The sequence below is a fragment of the Natator depressus genome, chromosome 27 (genome assembly GCF_965152275.1).
Source record: "Natator depressus isolate rNatDep1 chromosome 27, rNatDep2.hap1, whole genome shotgun sequence".
NCBI classification, from domain to species: Eukaryota; Metazoa; Chordata; order Testudines; family Cheloniidae; genus Natator; species Natator depressus.
The window spans coordinates 9646097-9667270 of NC_134260.1; the positions used below are offsets into that span (position 1 = coordinate 9646097).

The 21174-nt window shown below is 53.8% G+C and overlaps 1 protein-coding gene across 1 annotated transcript in view; it reads right to left on the reverse strand.

Moving 5' to 3' along the window:
* Window positions 1-2394: 2394 nt before the first annotated feature.
* Window positions 2395-21174, reverse strand: part of NGFR (nerve growth factor receptor) — a 35852-nt gene continuing 17072 nt past the window's right edge. The window contains exons 3-6 of the mRNA XM_074940605.1: window positions 15869-16228; window positions 6426-6660; window positions 3600-3760; window positions 2395-3204 (exon numbers count right to left, since the gene is read on the reverse strand). Of these exons, the coding sequence (XP_074796706.1) occupies window positions 2903-3204; window positions 3600-3760; window positions 6426-6660; window positions 15869-16228 (1058 nt within the window). The 3' untranslated portion in view covers window positions 2395-2902. The remainder of the gene's footprint in view (window positions 3205-3599; window positions 3761-6425; window positions 6661-15868; window positions 16229-21174) is intronic.

Here is a 21174-nt window from a genome sequence, read left to right on the forward strand (position 1 = left end):
GTGAGCAAACAGATCTTTGCCACAACACTGTCCGTCAGGAAGACGCTGAGAGGCCAGTCAGTTCATTGGCGCTGAATGGCACTGGTTATAACACTTATCATAGCTTTGTGGAAGAACGGGTAACAGCTAGACCCCATGCTAAGGCAGCATTGAACAGAAGCCTTGATGAGAAAGCCAAGGTCTCCTGCTCTTCAGCACTGTAATCCACTTCACACTTAGAAACATTTAGCAGTGAGTAAAACAAGACAATATTATTTACAATTAATTCTTAGTTGTCTCATTTGGGTTTTTTTCCCTCCTTCTTCCTCATTTAATAACAAGGTTTCTGGCGGAGCTGGGAGGCAAACAGCAGGTCCTTCACTTACGTAGCTCAGTCTCTCAGATTTCCCTTTTCAGGGACAAGTTTGGCCCCTTTGGAGCCCCCCAGAATTGGAGCAGAGATGAACGTGGCCCATAGACTTCATCTCATCTGTGAACTCATGACCATCACCAAAACTCAGCTACTGCAGGCCCAGTACGTGACCTCCTTCCTCCAACAGCGTTCCCACTGCTTTCCAAGGCAATGCTGTCTGAGCAAGGAGTCTAGAGTCAGGCCGTTAATGAATTAGCAGCTCTACGGATATACGCCACGGACTTGCTGGCTTGAGGTCTGGAGGAAGAGGCCAGCCCAGAGGCAGAAAAGGAGGAAGGGTGAGGGGCTCCCCTTCCCACCCCGGTTCTGCTACAATTCTTCACTAGCTACCAGTCAAATGAGATTTGATCCTGTGTTGTGAGGGCAGAAGCAGGGTATATTCTAGAACTGGAGACATTTGGGGCCGGATTCTTACTTGCATTGAATAGTAGAGCGGGTGAGGAATTTTCCAAAGAAACTTTTTTTCTCCACTGGAAAATGCTGATTTTTTGAAACGGAAACTTTTTTTTTTGCAGGAAAGGGTCAATTTTGACAAAAGTTTCCTACCCCAAATTGTTTGAGGGGGGAGGGTGTCAAAATTGTCAATGTTTTATTTTGACATTTTCAACATGAAAAATCATAGTTTTCCAGTTCAAAGTAGCTTTTTGCTTAAAAAATTAAGCTAATTCTAGTACCCCCCCATTAAAAAAAAAACCTTCAAATGGTCAAAATTAAAACAAAATGCTTCAAAATGATTGAAACGAAATATTTCGACCTGAACTGAATTTCTTTTGCCAGATTTTTTGATGTGCCCCCAAACCCATTTTCAGCCATCTTTCCCCCGCCTCCAACACCATCTTTCACCCAAACCCATTTCCGAGCCTGGGAAAAACTCCATTGAACACACTCCCCCACGCCCTGTTCCTTTAGTCAGGTTGCTGCAGCTGCCTCTCTACCACCCGGGTCTTCCCTGGAAGCCTCAAAATACCCAAAGGAGCCTGTTCTTGGGATGTTTCCAGCTTTGCAGAGACGAGAGGTTCAGATAATACAGTGAAGACAGCTGAGCTTCTGGGCGCTCTTCCAAATCACCCTCCGACCCTTTCGAGCCTTATCCGTACCAGCTCAGATACTGCGGTAATGGTCACGGTCTATGAGCCCATATAGAATAGAATCAACTCCACCACTAACGTCGCCCAGACCCACTTTCCCCTTGCTCGTCGGCTGCTAATGCAGCAGCGTGATTACGTTATAGCCCACAGTGGGTGGATCACCGATCCAAGGAAGGGCACAGAGCCTTTCTCCTAGTGTCTCACCGGTACAATACATGATGGGTCTGGGATGACAGCTTGAGTCAGTGGCCTTGCAGCTGGCCCAGATCTCCATGGCAGCACCGGGCTTGCAGCGTGACGGATGGCAATTGTTTCCTGCTTTTCCAGGCACCATTAGCCGCTTGCTATTCTCCACTAGAATTTGGTGGCTCTAACAAGGGTGATGTCTGCCCTGGAGAGATCAGTGCCTGGGAAGGTGCTGGCTATTGACCGCTGAGCACCCAAGGCGGGCAAACGACATTATTCCACAGGTGACTAGATTGTTTCTTCACATGTCAGGCAGCCTGGCTGCTAATGACGAAGGCAAACTCTTCCAAGCCTGAGGCATGTGCGTGTTGTGGAGGCATGTGGATCTCTGTCTCCAACATGCACGCTGTATGTTTCATGATCCACAGTGTAGATTTTGCCTGCTGGAAACAAAGTCTTCCCGCCCCTCACCGCTCCCAAAGACAGTGCAGAGGCACAAATGTGTGTTTCTACAGAGGGAGCCCTTTTTTCCCCCATGATGCATCCTTGGGTAGCTCCTTCTAATGATATCCCTCTGCTCCCCACCCTCCCTCCCAATTCCCTGTTAATAACATCTTCACTCAACCATTAGCCCTGAAATCCACCCAGTTCTCTCTGTATTCAGCTGGGTCCATCCTTCCTGGCATGGCAGATGCAATTCAAAGGGGGAGTAACTGGTGATCTGGGGCAAACAGGAAGGGGTGGATATTGTGGGGGGTGGGGTAGAGGAAGATCCTCAGAAGGGGAGTGGAAGAGGGGGAACGAAGCAGACAGAGAAAGAAAGAGGAGAGACCTGAGAGAGCAAACGCAGTCATTGTTGCAGCTACTGAAGAAGAGTTGTTGGGGTTCGGGGGGGAGGGCACAAGAGATTGTTCTGCTCAGACAGGATGCGCCGAAGCCGTCAAGCACTCCTAGGTCCCAGCCAGACTGAAGGAGGCCACAGCTCCCGTTTGCCTTGGCTATATCCCTTCTGCTTTCGCATCAGCCAGTCTGCCGGGGAAAGGGGGATAGAAAAAAGGGGACAATACTGAAAATAAGAGGTCAGTGCATACGGGATTGTTCGTAAATAGCAGGGGGCCCGGGCTGGAACCCCATTTCCTTCACATCTTCTTGCCAGCTGGTATCTCCGTGGGGTCACAGAGGGGCTGGCTGGGGAGCGCCTCTCCCACCCCGCCCTTCACACCGGCGACGTGGCGGTCGACTCGCTGTACAAGCTCTCCACAATGTCTCCCCGCTGGATTCGGCGCAGGGCGGAATACAGGGCGTCCATGGTGGCGCTGTCCTTGCTGGACCAGTCGGAGAGCAGGGCCCGGACAGGGCACTCCTCCTGCGTGAAGGAGTCTATGTGATCCTCCTTGTAGCCCAGCTCCCCCGCCAGATGACGCCAGGTGTCCTCGGGGGAGCTGTTGAGCAGCTTCTCCACCTCTTCTTGCTTGTTAGGAGGCAGGCTGGTGTAGAGGTTCCCGTCTCCTTTCAGAGCTGTGCAGGGAAGAGAAGGAACAGAGCAGGGTCACTGCAGCCTTTGGGAGATGAAGCTGAACCAGAAGGGGTCAGAAAGCCCAGGAGAGTCCCAGGACTGGGGGGCGGGCAGCTTCCCAAGACAAACCGGGGGATGCCTATGGCCTGTACCCTCCTGTGTATTATTTCCCCAGTCTGGGCTTGCAGCATCACCCCACTGTTCCAGTCCTGGGCTCCCCTCTGTCCCAACCTGCAACCCCTGTCCAGCCACTCCTACCCCAGTCCTGACCCGCAGCTCCCCATCCCCACAATACCATGTCTGACCCTCCCAGCTCCACCAGTGCGCCCCAGCCCTGAACTGCAGACTTCTCCCAGCCCCGGTCCCACCCTCGCCCAGCTTGGTGGATAAACCTTACCCTGCACCTGTGCGGTCTGTGTCGGTGGCTGTTGGTCGTGAAGGCTCTGGCTGTCCACAGAGATCCCGCTGTCGCTGTGAAGCTTCTCTCCTTCCGGAGAGGGGGTCTGGTTCGCAGGGCGGTTGTTGGCGCCCTGTTTGTTCTGTTTGCAGCTGTTCCACCTGCAGAAGGGACCAGCGGAGAGGAATGAAACAGCCAATCCAGCCACATCCGCCAGCCTCTTACCTGGATCTTATTGTAAGTCAGCCAGAGTCACAGAGCCTCATTCTCCCTGTCCTGCCCCTCTGTGCCCTGTCCGCCTTGGCACTGCTGGTATAAATGTTGATACGAGGGCAAAGCAGCAGAGAGCCAGACCCGCCGTCCTTAGAGATCCAGGCTCCAGCATCCTGATGCTGATTACTAGGATGTATTGCAGTCACACCTAGGAGCCCTAGTAATGGATCAAGACCCCCTACAGGGTGCTAGGTGCTGTACAATCCCAGAACAAAGAGACTGTCCTTGCCTCAAAGGGCTTGCCGTCTAAATCTCAGCTAGGTATAAATGAGGAGCAAGGGTATGGCTACGCTCCCAACAGCACAGTGACCGGGCTGCAGCCGTAGTGCCGTAGTGTAGACACTTCCTATGCAATAGCGTAGACACTTCCTACGTGGGTTTGTCCCACGATGTAGCTAATACACCTCTCCGAGAGGTGGTACTTAGGTCAACGGAAGGATTCTTCTGCCAACCTATCCGCATCTACAGTCTACGCTACGTCGCACAGGGCACAAAATGTTTCACAGCCCTGAGTGATGTAGCTAGGCCGACCCAAGTTTTAAGCGTAGGGCTAGCTCTTCCACTGAAATCAGTAGTGTTACAGAGGTGAGTGTGGCCACTGAGTCAGGCTGCATGAGTCCACTGTGACTAGGACAGGACTGGTTTAGTTTGCTTGGCGGCCTAGGTTTAGCCAGGCTGACTAAAAAGCCAGCCTTCGTCCTTCAGGGGAGAATTACTGCATTGCTCCTGATGTCGATAGGCCAAACTCTCCAACAGTGTAAACTGGCACCGCTCCACTGAATTCAGTGCCAATTTGCACTGGAGACCTGCGTTTCCTGTAAACATAAACTTTCCTTTAGACACACAAATATTTTTTAACGAACATGAAAACCAGTCTGCGTGCATTTATGCACTGGAGTCTGTGCACGTATGGGACTGTGTGCATACTGTTAGCCAATGTATAGGTTATACGTATTGCATACCATATTATGTAGTATCCATCATATACATTACATTATATATGAACGTTAGCACTGAGGTGTATTAGGGTCACGCTTGCCCACTCGCGATATCTCCCACAATACCTTGCAAAGCTAGATACAGCATAAATCCTGTCAAAATCAAGAGACATGAGTGCTCTGCTCTGGTACAAAGTAGAGAATGTTTTCATGGTGTGGAAGCTTTGTTCAAAAGGAGATAAGGGGCACACCCTGGTACCAGGACAAATGGGTAAAAAAGCTGATGGGTGAATTTTAGTCTTGGGTGTCATATTGAATGCTTTTAACTTGTAAATGGGTCTACTATAAAAATAGCTAGTTTGGGGGGCACAATCTTAGAAGCAAACCCACTGTGTAAGCACTTGCTGCGAGAAGCAGCTTCCCAGAGGGAGCGGTACATAAACTTCCTTTCTGTATTGTACGACTTTGTCTTTAGACAATAAACTTGGCTGAGGCTGGTCATAAGGTTGTCCTGCCTTGACTGCAGGGGACTGGACTAGAAGACCTCTTGAGGTCCCTTCCAGTCTTATGGTTCTATGATTTGAGCTCTTTAATGTTTTTAATGATGGACCATGAGCGTAGGGCTAATCAAATGGCTGCATTCTGATCAATAATACATCTGTGATTGTGTGGGCTCATATAAATGCACATCAAACCGGGGGTCCACGCACGTAAATGCATGTGTTTATACGCTTTGGTGTGCACGTGGAAATGCCTGTGAAACAGCATGTGGGCCTGTGTGTATGTGTGAATCACGGCACCGAGCGATATGCAAAGGCACATGGGATTGTGTGCACACATGCAACTGAATGTGAATGCAGTGACTCGGTACACACAGGTAGTTGGGTGAGAATATGCACATATGAACCGTGTGGGGTGCATGTGTGAACACGCTTGTGGGTGTGCACATGGGAATGTCTTTGGGGGGGGGGGTGCACCTCTGCTGGCATCACTGATTAGTCAATGGGAGTTTTCTTAGCAGAGAATTCAGCCTCCTCCCTGGGAATAACAGTGATTAGGGATTATTTCCAGCACGTGGGTATGTGGAGAAATCGTAGCCCTCTGTGCAAACACTGAACCAGCTGCAACCTGCATAGGCACCAGGTGCATCTCCCAGCACAAAGCAGGTGAGAGGGTGCAAGACACTGAAAGTGATGCAGTTGCAGAATGTGTCGGAGTTACAAGCCCCCCCCCCCCCCAAGGGAAATGAGCAAGCTAAAGAAAGAACAGGATAGGTGAGAAAGACCATACAGGGCCCAATTCTCCATTGCTCTGCACTGCAGGGCATGTGAGTGCCCAACTCCCCTTGGCCTTCCATAGGAGACGAGTGCCCAACTCCCAAATGTGCCCCTCCGGTGCTGTCATTTATACCAGTGCGAAGTGTAAATCTGTGTAAACCGCCAACTCTGATAACTCCATTATCACCAAAGGTCCCAAGACGACCAGGTGCTGCTAGAGAAAGCTGCCCGATGCGGCAGTAATGGCCCTGGGCCTCAGTCTGAGGCCAGCAGCCTCCCCCACTCCTGGAGCCCTCCCTCCATTCCTAGAATCCATCAGGACATTGGCCCCTGCCTACCTTTTGAAAGCAATGTAGGCCACTAGCCCCACCACCACGGCTGCCAGGATGGAGCAGTAGACAGGGATGAGGTTATCGGCAGTGCCGCGGCTCACGACTGGCTGGGAGCTACCCAGGACGGTGGTGACTGTATCTGCTAGGGTGCTGGCGATGCCTTCGGTATCGTACGGGTCTTTGGTGAAAGGCATGGGGCTGTCAGACCCCAGCAGGGTTGGGGTCCAGCGCGGGTGAAGATCTGCCAAGGGGAATAAAAACCAGTTAGCAATTCACCCCGCCTGCCTTTCGCCTCTCTAGCGCTCAGTAATGGCTGTGACTAGTCTAGGCACCGTAGGGAAGGGGGAGGCAAGGCACAACGCCTCCAGAGGTGCCGGGCAGTGAGATTTGCCACCCTTTGGGAGGCTGTAGCCAGCACACGCCCAATGAAGCCGTGCTGGCACCCAGGGGGAGGAGCCAAGATGAGGCCCCGCCCCTCCTCACACAGACACACCCCTCTGGCACCCTTAACAGGGTTAGCCATCTCTCCACACCATGCCACATGGACAGGTGAGCGCTATGAAAACAGCTACTGCACAGTCCCCACTGTTGACTCTCTCTCGTGGGGCTCAAAGTGAGAGTAGCCCTTTATCTCAGGGGTAACTAAACCTGCCCAAAGACTGTCGGGACTTCCTGGCAGAGGTGGGCTCACACGGGAAGCCCACAGCCTAACCCCCCCCCTGAATTCTGCAGCCGGAACCCATCTCTAACCACTGTCTGCCAACCCTAAACATGGCACACCCTCGGTGGTGCTATGGTTATCATGTGCGGCAGATTGTGTCTCCCATTCCTCCTTCTCATTAGTCCGTCTCATTAGCTCCAACAGGCCAGCGTCACATATCCCTGCAGGTGGCAGCCCTTGTATGCTGACATGAAATTCCAGAGAGAGCTGAATCTTTTCCATACCCTTTCTCCACCCTGGGACGGCTGACCCTGCCTGGAGCCAGCTCAGAGCCATCTTTGCCCTTTGCTCTTTACCAGTTTTTGTTTATTGGAGGCTTTTTTCCTGATGGTCAAGGACTGTGGGGGTTTGACCTGTCGCTCTCTAAAGGGCGTGAAATCTGGAGTGCCAACCAAATCGAAAAGGGCAAAGGGTTTCAGAAACGCAGCGCTGCTGCCAAATACCAAGGGCGGCATGGAAACTGGGAGTGGCTGATAGCGGGAGGCCCGTCTGCAGTGCGGGGAGGGATTCTGGACTGGGAAGATCAATAAGCAACACGCGCCTTTGTAGCGCCATTGTCTAGGAACATCGCGTGGAAATCAGCCACATGGCTATTAGGCTATCCAGTGCCTGGTACACTCAGCAGCAAAGCAGATGCATCCCACTTGGATGTACGAGGACCAGACAGCAGCAATCAGAGCTTTGGGGACTGCAGACCGTGTAGATGAAGCTAGGCAAGGGGGGAAGCACGTCAGGGAAGAGATCAGAAGCAGGGCAGGCAGCTGTGATGATCATTTGAGCACGGTTTGCAGTAACCTGATCGCCTCCCTCCTAGGGAAGGGTCACCACTGAGGAAGGCTGAATGCGGTGAAGAAGCAAGCAGTCGGAAGGTCTAACAGAACGCGCGGAGCAGTGCAGATTCTTAGCAAGAGCGTGGGACGGTCTATGGAGCACGGTTCGTCCAATGGCCATCGCCGTATAGCATGTGCACAGGAAGCTGTTTGCTCATCACTGAGATGAGGCCGCTTTTTAGTGGCCTGAAAAGCATTCAGCTCCAACCTCAAACATACCTAAAATTAACCTTGGTTCAGGCTCAGAACTAGGGGGAGTCATCCAGTGAAATGAACAGGCAGACGATGTAAAACAAACACAAGGAAGTGTTTCTTCACACAATGCAGAGGCAACCTGTGGAACTCCCTGCCAGAGGACGTTGTGAAGGCCAAGACTATAACAGGGTTCAAAAAAGAACTAGATAAAGTTCCTGGAGGATCGGTCCACCAATGGCTATTAGCCAGGATGGGCAGGGATGGTGTCCCTAGCCTCTGTTTGCCATAAGCTGGGAATGGGCGACAGGGGATGGATCACTGGTTGGTTCCCTGGTCGGTTCATTCCCTCTGGGGCACCTGGCACTGGCCACTGTCAGAAGACAGGATACTGGGTTAGATGAACCTTTGCTCTGAACCAGTGTGGCCGTTCTTATGCTCTTATGTTCTTATTATTATTTGTATTTCAGTTGCCTTGAGGCGAGAGCCCCCCACTGCGGGGCAGCGCACAGACACTTAATAAGAGACAGTCCCTGCTCCAAGGAGCTTACATCTAAAGAGACACGCCAAAGGAGAAAGAGGAAGTGGCTTGCCAAAGGTCACCCAGCAGGTAAGTGCCAGAGCTGGGAATAGAAATCAGATCTGCCAATTTTCCTCACATTACCTCTCAGAATGAATTCTTTTTACAAATCGTCTATGGCAAAAATGGATTTTGTTCCGGACCTTCAGTCCCTTCCTCAGAGCTGGCTACGTACAGCAATACTGGCCTACAATTTATGGACGAGAGGAACCAAGAATATCCATTGCCAGGGGAACCCAGAGAAGGAATTTAGGGTATCAGATTATACTCATCCAAACACATTTCTCTTGAATAAGTAATAACTAAGGTGGGACAGGCCACCTAAAGCCACAACTATTTCAATATCAAAGAGAACGGTCCAAGAAGTTGTAACTAGAAATAAGGGGATGGTTTAAAAAAAAAGTAATATGATGCAGGATAAATATCAAGAGAAACACCCTCAACAGTGGGATCTATGTGACTGGGTGAGAGTCTTCCAATGGATGCTCCATCCCCGGAGATATAGACATCTAGGCAGGATGACTCACTAGAAGATGCTGTCGGGAGCAATCCTGCAAGGGCAGGAGATTAAACTGGAGGTTTGCCGGAACACGGGGTAACATCCCATCTCCTACTCCTGGCAGATGTGCCCACAGCACATGTGATTATCGCGAACGGCCAGGCTTTTCCCTGCGCGATTTCTCACTGCAGTGCTGGCCTAGCCCGACCCTGCTTTGCTGATGAAATCTGACTAGATCGGAGCCTGAGGTGAGAGACGTTCTTTCTGCTGTTCCTCCTTTCAGCCTTACTTTCCGCCTGGAGCCCGGCTGGGTGGCAGCAGCAGTAACTGACCCACGGGGCTGTTCGGTGGATCAGCTCCACCTGGGCAATGGAAGCCCCGCGTTGCCGGGGTGCTGCACTGTGCATGTACGTCTCCTTATCCCGCACAGGAAGGATGGGCTTATGGATAGTGGTCCAAGACTCGAGAGAGGGGTTCAGTTCCTACCCCGTCTGAGACTGTCCTTTGTGAACTTGAGCCCCTCTCTCTGTGCCTCAGCTCCCCATCTGTATGATGGGGATAATACCATTTCTTCTGTCTTCCTTGTCTATTTAGACTGTAGGCCTCAAAGCTGTTATGGGCTTAACTCCCCACTGAAATCCATGGGCGTTAGGTGCCTAAATACCTTTGCAGATTAGACCCTTAGCTCATCGGGGCAAGGAGTCTCTTACTCTGGGTCTGTACAGGGCCTAGCATAATGGGGCCCCAACCTCAATTAGGGCTCACTGTCACATTGATTTTAATACACGGGAATATTGTGCTATGCAGCCTGCAGACACAGCTATTGCGCGGCAAACACGCATCTGCCGTGAGACCTGTGTACAGGACTGCCACCCGTCTCAGCAACATGCATGGAGTCAGGCATGGAGCTAGGGTCGTCCCTTGCTAACATCGAGGTGTTCCTGTTTCACCTGGATCCCCTCCCTCCAGCTCAATGGCACGAGTCACTAAGAGTCAGTGAGCAGCGGCGTTCCCAGTTTGTTCTCTTCCCCTCTGTGCCCAGACACTCCTAGCCTCCATGCATGCCCCGTTGCTCTGGGACACACCCTGTGCTTTCAGCTCCGGAGGGGAGGAAAACGTTTGCCTATTGGCTGGTTCCCCGTCTTCAGCCAAGAACCGCACCTAGGCATGCCTGGTGAAGAAAATGTGTCTCATCTTGTACCTGTGAAGCAGGGAGGGTCCTACCCCTTTGTTGCTAGGGAAAAGGCAGGAAAAGTCACGGGGAGGTTATGAAAGGTGTCGGGGGGGAGAGCAGGACGGGCGAAGTCAAGGCCTGCGGGCCTGTGACTTTATAGTCTCTAGCAAGAAACCGTCTCCGACGCTTACAGCGTCCCACTGCCAGGAGAGCGTGACCGCTGAGCTGACGCTTCGGCTTCAGTTTTAACTCTCCCTGGTGCCACCTACCCTCCCAAATCTGCTGCTTTCTCCGTTGCCGGATGACCTGGCTTTTCACGCTGCCCGCTACGCGAGTAGGGAGCGATCCACCTTCTGGCTCTAGCACCGACATTTGGAATGGTCCAGGCTGCAGGCTACGGGCTCGAGCGCCAGCAGCTGGAATGGTCCACGCCGCAGCCTGGGGTTCTAGCACCAGCAGTTGGAATGGTCCACGCCGCAGCCTGGGGTTCTAGCACCAGCAGTTGGAATGGTCCACGCTGCGGCCTGGGGTTCTAGCACCAGCAGCTGGAATGGTCCACGCCGCAGCCTGGGGTTCTAGCACCAGCAGCTGGAATGTTCCACACTGCAGCCTGGGGTTCTAGCACCAGCAGTTGGAATGGTCCACGCCGCGGCCTGGGGTTCTAGCACCAGCAGTTGGAATGGTCCACGCCGCAGCCTGGGGTTCTAGCACCAGCAGCTGGAATGTTCCACGCCGCGGCCTGGGGTTCTAGCACCAGCAGTTGGAATGGTCCACGCCGCGGCCTGGGGTTCTAGCACCAGCAGTTGGAATGGTCCACGCCGCGGCCTGGGGTTCTAGCACCAGCAGTTGGAATGGTCCACGCCGCAGCCTGGGGTTCTAGCACCAGCAGTTGGAATGGTCCACGCCGCGGCCTGGGGTTCTAGCACCAGCAGTTGGAATGGTCCACGCCGCGGCCTGGGGTACTAGCACCAGCAGTTGGAATGGTCCACGCCGCGGCCTGGGGTTCTAGCACCAGCAGTTGGAATGGTCCACGCCGCGGCCTGGGGTTCTAGCACCAGCAGTTGGAATGGTCCACGCCGCGGCCTGGGGTTCTAGCACCAGCAGTTGGAATGGTCCACGCCGCGGCCTGGGGTTCTAGCACCAGCAGTTGGAATGGTCCACGCCGCGGCCTGGGGTTCTAGCACCAGCAGTTGGAATGGTCCACGCCGCAGCCTGGGGTTCTAGCGCTAGCAGTTGGAATGGTCCACGCCGCAGCCTGGGGTTCTAGCGCCAGCAGTTGGATTGGTCCACGCCGCGGCCTGGGGTTCTAGCACCAGCAGTTGGAATGGTCCACGCCGCAGCCTGGGGTTCTAGCGCCAGCAGTTGGAATGGTCCACGCCTCGGCCTGGGGTTCTAGCACCAGCAGTTGGAATGGTCCACGCCGCGGCCTGGGGTTCTAGCACCAGCAGTTGGAATGGTCCAAGCTGCAGTCTGGGGTTCTACCACCAGCAGTTGGAATGGTCCACGCCGCGGCCTGGGGTTCTAGCACCAGCAGTTGGAATGGTCCAAGCTGCAGTCTGGGGTTCTAAGGCCGACATTTGGAATGTTCCATGATGCCGCCCGTGGCTCTAGACCTTTGGTATCTTTCACTCTAGGCTGCTCGTGCGCTCTAAGTCAGGACAGACCTCAGCAGTCCCCTTCTGGAAACTGCCTGAGTTCCTGCTCTGCCATGCCCAGCTCAGAGCGCACCCGCGCCACACTGCCCTCCGATAGCCGTGGCCGAAACACACTGCAGATGAACCCTTGCTCCAGGAGTGATGCCTGTCCAGAACCTTTGGAAAAAACCCTGCCCATCTGAATGCGCACACAGGCCCCTCTGCCATCCCCTCCAGAACCACGGCGCAAGCAGGGCCATGGAGCCTGTCGAGGCACCGACCCCTGCCATAGGAACAGGCTAACTAGAGTGCCACGCGGGGCCTGGCCCAAGAGCAAACCCAGATCCAGAGGTAGTTTCTCAGGCTGGCGATTGCTCCTGGCTCAGAAGAATGGCTTGTAGCAACTGGCAGCCCCCACTACTCCGCACACCGCCCTCAGCTGGGCTGGAACAGACGGCTCCTGTGCCAACCCATGCCGCCTTTTCAGAGCAAGCCTTGGGGAGGCCTTCCTGGCTATTTCCTGCTGGGCTCTGATCCCGCCCCTCGTGCCCCCAAGCATAAAATCCGGCTAACAAAGCCCACCCTTTGTGCCTTGACTTCTGGCTCCATTTATTCAACCCTGTAAAGGGATCAGCCAGAAAGGACTGCCCAGAACTCCCCCTGCCTTGCAGCGGTGAATCAGAGACGCCCATGGCACAATGGTCTCTTCTCTACTTCTGTGCTCCAGGCAGGGCACATAACTAAGTCTCCAACCAAAGGAGGAAACTGGTGCCCTCCCCCACCCCTGCCACCAGCCGATCCGTGCCATTCATCCTGCTAATGAGCTTTCTAAATAAAGGGCTGCCCCTTTTGGGAAATCCCCTGGGGACCAGGGCCTCGCCGTGAAGTGTCATCAGCGTGGCTGGGGCAGCAGAGGACTCAGCCTTGGGGAACAGGGGGTTACTGCCAGATGACAGAATCTGATCCTCTAACAAAGGAGTCCCTTCCCTACACAGGTGACATTTTGTGTAAACTATTACAATGCTAATCTGCATGTAATTTGGGTTGGCTGGCACCCTGGGGGATGGAACCGGGAACCTCCAGAGCTAAAAAAAACAAACCCCATAAGCTGCTGTAGTGTAAGCCCAAACGCCTTAGCTAGGGCTGTACCAGACTCACCTCTTCTGGGACCTGGGACTGGTAGCTCACACCCACCAGTGGGTTACACTGGACCATAAACTTCCCAGACCAGAGCCTACCCCTTCTCTGCCCAGAGTGCCTCGGTGGAAGTGAGGAGCTTAAAACCTTTGAGGGGGCTGAGGCAAAGTCCCAAGCTGACATTACAGCTGATCCCCAGCTGTCCCCGAGGGCTTGTTCCTTACCACAGAGCTCAGTCCCTATCCCGGATCCCACTGACATGACACTCCAGGTGCTGAACTCAACACGGGCATTAGAAGAAGCAGTGACGGAGCGGAAGGACTGTAGCCAGCAGGCCAGAGCTTGCCATTCCCTGCAGGGCTGTGTGGATTTGCTCTGTCTCACCCACCCTGGCCTGTTTCCCCATCCTGAGATTTGATCCCAGGGGAAAATTGAACCATTGTCCCCCACTCCCGATTTCCTTACTTCCCTCTTCTTAACACAATTCCCCAGCAAAATGCAGTCCGGCCCCCCACCCCTCCTGTGGGGTGGCACAGCGGAGCCTCAGGAAGCAGAGAGCCCTCGTGAAACTCAGTCACTGATCACACGTGCCAACAGGCCCTGCACTAGATGGGGCTGCTGTAGGATTTTAGGGAGAGGTTGTCCCTGGGCCTTGTGCAAGGCAGGGGGGTAGGGAGAGCAGGAATCAGGGGACTTCCCCCACCCCTACATCTGCATGCACAGGCAAGGGACAATCACAGTCCCTGCACTGGGTGAAATTCCACCCCCTATGCATGAGGCTGAAGCCGCACTGAAGTCCTGCATGATACCTAGGTCTGGTGCCGGCTCTCTGCACGGGGTGGGATTTCAGCCTCTGGGCAGCCCATAGGGCACATATTGCTCTGAAAACAGGCAGGGTTATCGTACACCGGGCCCAGGCCCCAAGCTCCCCTGTGCCATAGGAAACTCAGAGAAGGTCTGGGTCCACTCCACACCCCCAAAATGAAGTACACTAGCGCCTCCTGGGGCAGTGCAGTCCCTATGCCTGGCAGCGACGAAACGCCTCAATTAATTCCCATTAGGGGCCCGCCGGCTGCCAAATTCCATTTTACAGAAGGCCGGGACTGCCAGGCTCCAACTTCCACAAACAAAGCTTCTGAAGCTATTAAACGTCGCCCCTTTGCTCCAGGTTCCTGTACCTACCAGGCAGGCCGATTATTTCTAAACATGGCCAGCAGAGACCTCTGGGCATATCCCTCCCCACATGAGCCGGGCTTCACCTTGGGGCCAAGAGGCTGCCATTGCCGGGAAGTCATAGACCCCTTTGAAACACACCAGACCAACCACCAGTGCAGGGCAGATGTTTGCAAGCCACCTGGGAGCTTGAAGCAGCAGACACAAAGCCACATGGTTAGAACATGTGCTGGCTTTTCTGGAATCTGCCCACTAAGTGTCAAACCCCTGAAATGCCCAGGGCTGCATCCAAGACAGTATTGCATCCTCGATTTTCCTGCTAGCCTTGGGGCTGCTGCTTTATTACCCTGATGTTTATTACCCTTTATTACCCTGATGTGTACGACACCACTGTCTAGAACCAGCACTCTGACCCCAGGCGTTCCAGTGGATCCTAGGATCCACGTTGCTTTCTCTACTGTGTGTAGCAGCTTTAATCATCATGTTCAGCAGTGAATTAAGCTGATGGATGATCAGTATCAGCCCCGGGGATACAGCGGAGACAGATAGTGCTTTGCATTTATAGTACCTTTCACTGGAGGATCCCAAAGCACCATAACCAGCTGGATGCAGCACCATTATCCCCTTTATCCACAAGGGGAAACCGAGGCACAAAGACGCTACGGGAGTTGGCCAGACTTACACTCCCCTGATCTAATCCCTGGGCCTCCCAGGTGAACAAAAATTGGCTGCCAAAGAATTTCCATATGAAAAAGCTTCCGTCCGCCCATTCCCCTGCCTCTGATGCGGGAAGCCGCTGGGGTGGGCTCGGTAGTGGAGCACGCGGGAGGCGGAGCTCTCTCTGACTTGGAGGGACAGCCGCCAAGGCCGTGCAGTGGGGGCAGAGTCAGAGAACATCGTGGCTGGTTCCATTGCTCGTCTGGGATCTGTTTCTATATTGGCACGGCGACCTTGCTGGGGAAGCCAGATCTGTCTGGAGGGACAGGTGGAACCATATGGAACAATCAAACCCTGCATGTCCTGCTTTACCATTACATCCCAGAAAGGTGGGGAGCAGAGGTGGTCCCAGTTTGCTTGGAGGCCACATTGTCTAGGGGCTGGGACTGGGAGTAAGGACACCTGGGTTCTTTGCTCAGCTGTTTGAGCGGTGTCATAATCAAAGCAGGGACTGGGAGCCAGGACTCCTGGGTCCTCGAATTTTGACACTAGCTCCTTGTGTGACCATCAACATATCACTTCACCCTCCTTGTGCCTCAGTTTCCCCTTCAGTAAGGTGAGGTTAACGCTCCTGACCTACCCTTGATAAAATGCTTTGAGAGGTAGGAATGGAAGGTGTGCTGGGTGACTTATTCCTTTGACCTGAAAGTCACTAAGGGACAAATCGTGAACCCAAGGAAGTTAAGGGCCAAACTCCCATTGCCCTTTAATGGGGCTGGATTTGGTCCTAAAGTGTTAATCTGAATGACCCTGATCCACGCTCCACAGCACAGGGACGCAGGGGTCCATTACCTCTGCACTCGGCATCGGATATCGGGGTGCACTCCTTGATCATGACCTCGTTCTCCTCACAGATGGTGCAGGGCAGGCAGGGGTCCATGTGGTTGGCTTCATCGGAGAAGGTCCCGTCGGGGCACTCCTCGCAGACGGTGTTCTGAGTGTCCCCGCACGGGAACATCAGGCCGTAGCCCACCTCGCAGATCTCGCATTCCTTGCACTGCCCACTCCCCTCGTCCTGGTAGTAGCCGTAGGCGCATTTGCAGACGGCGTCGTCCGACTCCACGCAGGGAGCCGACATGCTCTGCAGGCCCACGCACTCTGTGCATGGCTTGCATGCCTCCGTGGCGCTGACGGTGTCCGAGTAGGTCACACCTGCAATGGAGCAGAGAGAGAGCGCGAGCGAGAGATCAGTGTGTGGGTAACCCCCTGGGGAGCAAGTGCTACAGGCCTGTGCTGATCCGCAGAGGACAGGAGTCTGTTACTGCCCCGACTAGGCAGCCGTGGCTTTTTAGCTCAAGCTGCAGCAGCTCTGGAAGCTCCTGGTTCCGTCTTTGCCCCAGCTGTGTTCCCCTGCTCCTGCAACGGATGATACCATTGCTCCTACACCGCCCTATAGACTATATCGCGTCCCCCTCTAAACGGAGCCACCGGCGGCAATGCAAGCTGGCCAAAGGCAGGAGCTGCGGCAGGACAAACACTCGGGCTCGGTCGTGTCCTAGTGCAGGCAACTTCTTTAGCTGTACGTGGCTGTCACCCGACTGGAACAAGAGGAGATTCAAGAGCCCTCTGCAGCTGCAGCACCAAGCTTATAAAAACCCAGGAAATTAAGAGTTTTGTTATTAGGAAGCGTGTTTAGTACTGGTGAAAGGTGCCAGACTGACAACCCTGGAGACCCACGTCCCCTCTCCCCAGATCATGGCCCCGCACTGTCCTGCCTTTCCCCGGGAGCTCAGGCCCCGAGCCTCAAAGGTGTGGAGGCTCCTAACTCTCCATGGCCCATCCAGTCCCCAGCCTGCTCATCGGTGCTAAGGGAACGATCGCACTCCTTGTCCAGAGGGCGCTGGACTGAGACCAGTGGCTCATTTCACAAGCCATTCCCTCTGGCTGGATTTGAATCGGCAGCCTAGTGGGGAAAAGCTCGGGATTCCGATAGCAAACCCCCAAACCCACCCAGCCCCATAAGGAAGGGGAAGTTCAGGTGAGGGAAAGGCACTAACTACAGCAGCCTAGACCGACCCGGGTTCCCTTCACCCTAACAACGGATTGCCGGAAGCGGCTGTTAACTCTGTAATCAGAGCAGAACAATTTTCCGCACAAACAGAGGGGCAGCCCCAGGCTTCGCTAACTCAGGCCCTCTGAACTCCTGCCCCGTTGGGAGACCCCGGACTGCTAGCCACAAGCTAATCTCTGGCATAACTGCTGTGTAATTAGCATGTGTTGCTAATGGGAGGGCGTGGAAGAGTTTCACTGCACACACTCATTCAGGTCTGCCTCCCTGAGGGTCATGCGGAGAAGGGAAGTGGTGTCACTATTCCACGAGGAGGGTGGTGAAGCACTGGAATGAGTTCCCTGGGGAGCTGATGGAAGCTGCATCCTTAGAGGTTTTTAAGGCCCGGGACAAAGACTTGGCTGGGATGATTTAGTTGGTGTTGGTCCTGCTTTGAGCAGGGGGTTGGACTAGATGACCTCCTGAGGTCTCTTCCAACCCTAATCTTCTATGATCCTATGCCAGGGCGTGAGCAGGGGAGGCTATTGGCGGGAGGGGCAGGGGGGTCAGGAGGAAATTTTTCCTAGGGGCAGGTTATCCCATAATACCCTGCTGCAGGGGTTTCTTGCACCTCCCTCTGGCCACGGTCAGAGACAGGGCCCTGGGCTAGAAAGAGATCCCTGCTCTGATTCAGTCTGGCAGTGCCCGTGTTCCAGCTGCCAGTCCATGGCTTGCTACCCCAGAAGGGTCCACTCACCCCTTCGCAGCTGCCTAGCCCACCCCAACGACCCCACCACCAGCACCCCCCAGGTGCCCACTCTCTCCTGCTACTGCACCACAATATCGAATCATAGGACTGGAAGGGACCTCGAGAGGTCAGCTAGTCCCATCCCCTGCACTCATGGCTGGACTAAGTATTATCTAGACCATTCCTGACAGGTGTTTGTCTAACCTGCTCTTCAAAATCTCCAATGGTGGAGATTCCACAACCTCCCTAGGCAATTTATTCCAGTGGTTGACCATCCTGACAGTTTGGAAGTTTTTCCTAATGTCCAACCTAAACCACCCTTGCTGCAATTTAAGCCCATTGCTTCTTGTCCTATCCTCAGAGGTTAACGAGAACAATTTTTGTCCCTCCTCCTTATAGCAACCTTTTATGGACGTGAAAACTTATCATGTCCCCTCTAGGTCTTCACTTCTCCAGACTAAACAAACCGAATTTTTTCAATCTTTCCTCACAGGTCTTGTTTTCTAGACTTTTAATCATTTTTGTTGCTCTTCTCTGGACTTTCTCCAATTTGTCTGCATCTTTCCTGACAGTTGGTGCCCAGAACTGAACACAAAAGTCCTGCTTACAACACTCCTGCTAATACATCCCAGAATGAGGTCTGCTTGTTTTTGCAACAACATTACACTGTTGACTCATATTTAGCTTGCGATCCACTATGACCCCCAGATCCCTTTCCACAGTACTCCTTCCTAGTCATTTCCCAGTTTGTATGTGTGCAATTGATTGTTCCTTCCTAAGTGGAGTACCTGTAATCCTGCTCTCCTCCCAGTGCTGACACCCCATCCCGTGAGCCAACCTGCCCCCCGCAGCTGCTAATCCCTCCCCAGCTATGGAGTCCACCTCTCATTACTTTGCAGGCCCTGTTGTTAGAGGCTGCCTGCTGTGGGCTTGGATCCATCCAGAGCCTCAGGGGCAGGGGAGCAGCTGGCACTAAGCATGTCGATGTAGGGGGTCACTGCTGTCACATGGCGCTGACGGGCTGCTGTGTTCCACCCCTGAACTGCCCACCCGCCTTCTGTTAAGGGATCCCTCTGAATACAGCCTGTCAAGTGCTTTGTGATCCCAAAGGTGCTCTAGGCATTCTCCTTATTCTTTATATTAGTGTCTGAGGGCCCCAACTGAGATTGGGGGTCCCATTGTGCTAGGCCCCGAACTGACACTGAGTGAGAAAAACAGGCCCCGCCCCTCAAAGCTATTTAGGCGCCAAACTCCCATTATCAATCCATGGGAGTTAGGCCCCTAAACAGCTTTGCGGCTCTCAGCCTGAGTGATTTGGCCAAGGTTATACAAGGCATCTACAGCTAGCAGAGATGGGACTTGAACCCGGAATTATTATTATGTTACAAACTTGTATTACTGTGGTGGGCTCTGTGCAAACATAGAACAGAATGACAGTCCCTGCACCAAAGCGTTTACAATTTAAATCTCGAATCCAAGTCAGATCTCCTGAATCCCAGCCCAGTGCCTTATCAACAAAGCCAACCTTCCTCTCCTAACACCCTTGAGGCTTTTTCCGCCTTGCCCTGTCAGGGCTGATTTTTAGGGGCGTTGCCTGCCCTCCATTCCCCCGCCGAACAGCCATTTTCCCCAAACAGCAGCCACACGCCCCATTTGGTTTAGCTGCATCTGTTTCCCATCAATGACTGATGGAAAACAGGAGAGAATCAAGATGCAGGAGCCCAATATAAACACGAGCGTACGATGCTAATTGCTGACTCTCGCCCGAGCCTTGGTTCCTTGGTCTCTGGTTTCAGCGGCACCCTGCAGAACTGATTCCTCAGCATAAATCAATCTCCCCCACACGTATCCCACGCTGTCTTCCCTCTCCCCTCCCCAGCACCCCCAAGACTCCTGGGCTCAGAGACTTTCAGGCCAGAAGGGACTGTCATGATCATCTAGTTTGGCCCCCAGCACATTGCAGGCTGCAGAACCTCATCCACCCACTCCTGTAATAAACCTCTGGCCGAGTTCCTGAACTCAAATCACAAGAGAAAGACTTCGCTGGAGGTGCAGCAGGCTGGAGGCCAGGGGCTACTTTAAAGGGCTACAGTGCTGTGCTGGGGTAGGGCTGGCCTGGCCCACAGGCCCTGCTGGGCAGAGGAGCTGGGCGATGGGCTGCTCTGAGCTGATGCTTGCAGGGCATAGGCTGCCCGCTGCCCTCCAAGTCCTGTGCTATCCCTGTCCCTAGCCCGGCCCGACAGAGTGGGGCCCTGTGGGTTGGGGAGAGAAGAGCCCTGGGGGCCCCCACCCTGCCCCCATGGCTACCGGGAGGAGCCCCAGCATCTGAAGTTATTTTTAACCCGGGGAAGAGGAGTTCCTGGAGGGCCTGCAGTCACTGTCTCTTCATCTACGTCCTTTGAATTCATTTCCTCCGCTCTGACCTGCCAGGGCCTCCAACCTCCTTCCTCCCTCCGGGCCTTCGAATCTCCCCCCCTCTTCAGGGGAGAAAGGTGTCAGAGAGATTAACCCTAATCCTCGGCTCAGCCTCCCCCTCATTTTGAAAGTTATCCATCCGTATATTAATCTTTAATTACCTGGGCGATCTCCCGAGGACGTTCGCGGGAGACAGCAATTATCCCGCTGAATGACAGGACGCAAAGTGCTCTGCTCGGATTGAATGCTGCCATCATGGCTGCCTTGCTCCCGGAGTCTTGGTTAAACCTGCCCTTTGCTAGCTGCCTGTCTCGTGCTGGCACTTAGGGTCCCCGGCGCTGTAGCCTCTGAGCACCTCATGACCTTTAATGCATTTTCCCTCCCACAAACTGGGAGGCAGGGCAGTGGTGTTATCTCCACTGGACAGATGGGGAACTGAGGCACAGAGAAACTAAGGCCTGGATCTGCAAATGGTTTTAGGCGCCTAACTCCCAGTCCCATGGGAGTTGGGCATCTAAATACCTTTGAGGCTCTGAGCCTAAGTGACTTGCCCAAGGCCAGACAGGGAGTCTCTGGCAGAGCTGGGATCTGAATCCAGCTTCATTCGAAATAAGCAGTTGGGGAGGGGGCTGTGGTCTTTGAGCCTTTCTTACCAGCGCAGAGCACAGGCATTCAAGTAAGGAGACTTTGGGGTCATGGTGGGGCCACAGGAGGAGACAGGAGGCAGCTAGATCATGGGCTGAGAACTGGGAGGCCATTAACGAAGGGAGAAGAGGAACAAGCCAGATCTCTGTGGGATGACACATCCCGCCCACACCGCTATGAAGCTAGAACAGAAATTATTAGCTGGATGTAGGAATTCCTGCATGAGGTTCTCTGGCTTGTGGTGGGCAGGAGGCCAGACTGACGCCCTTCTGGCCTGAACCTCTATGAATAAAGGCAAAGAAG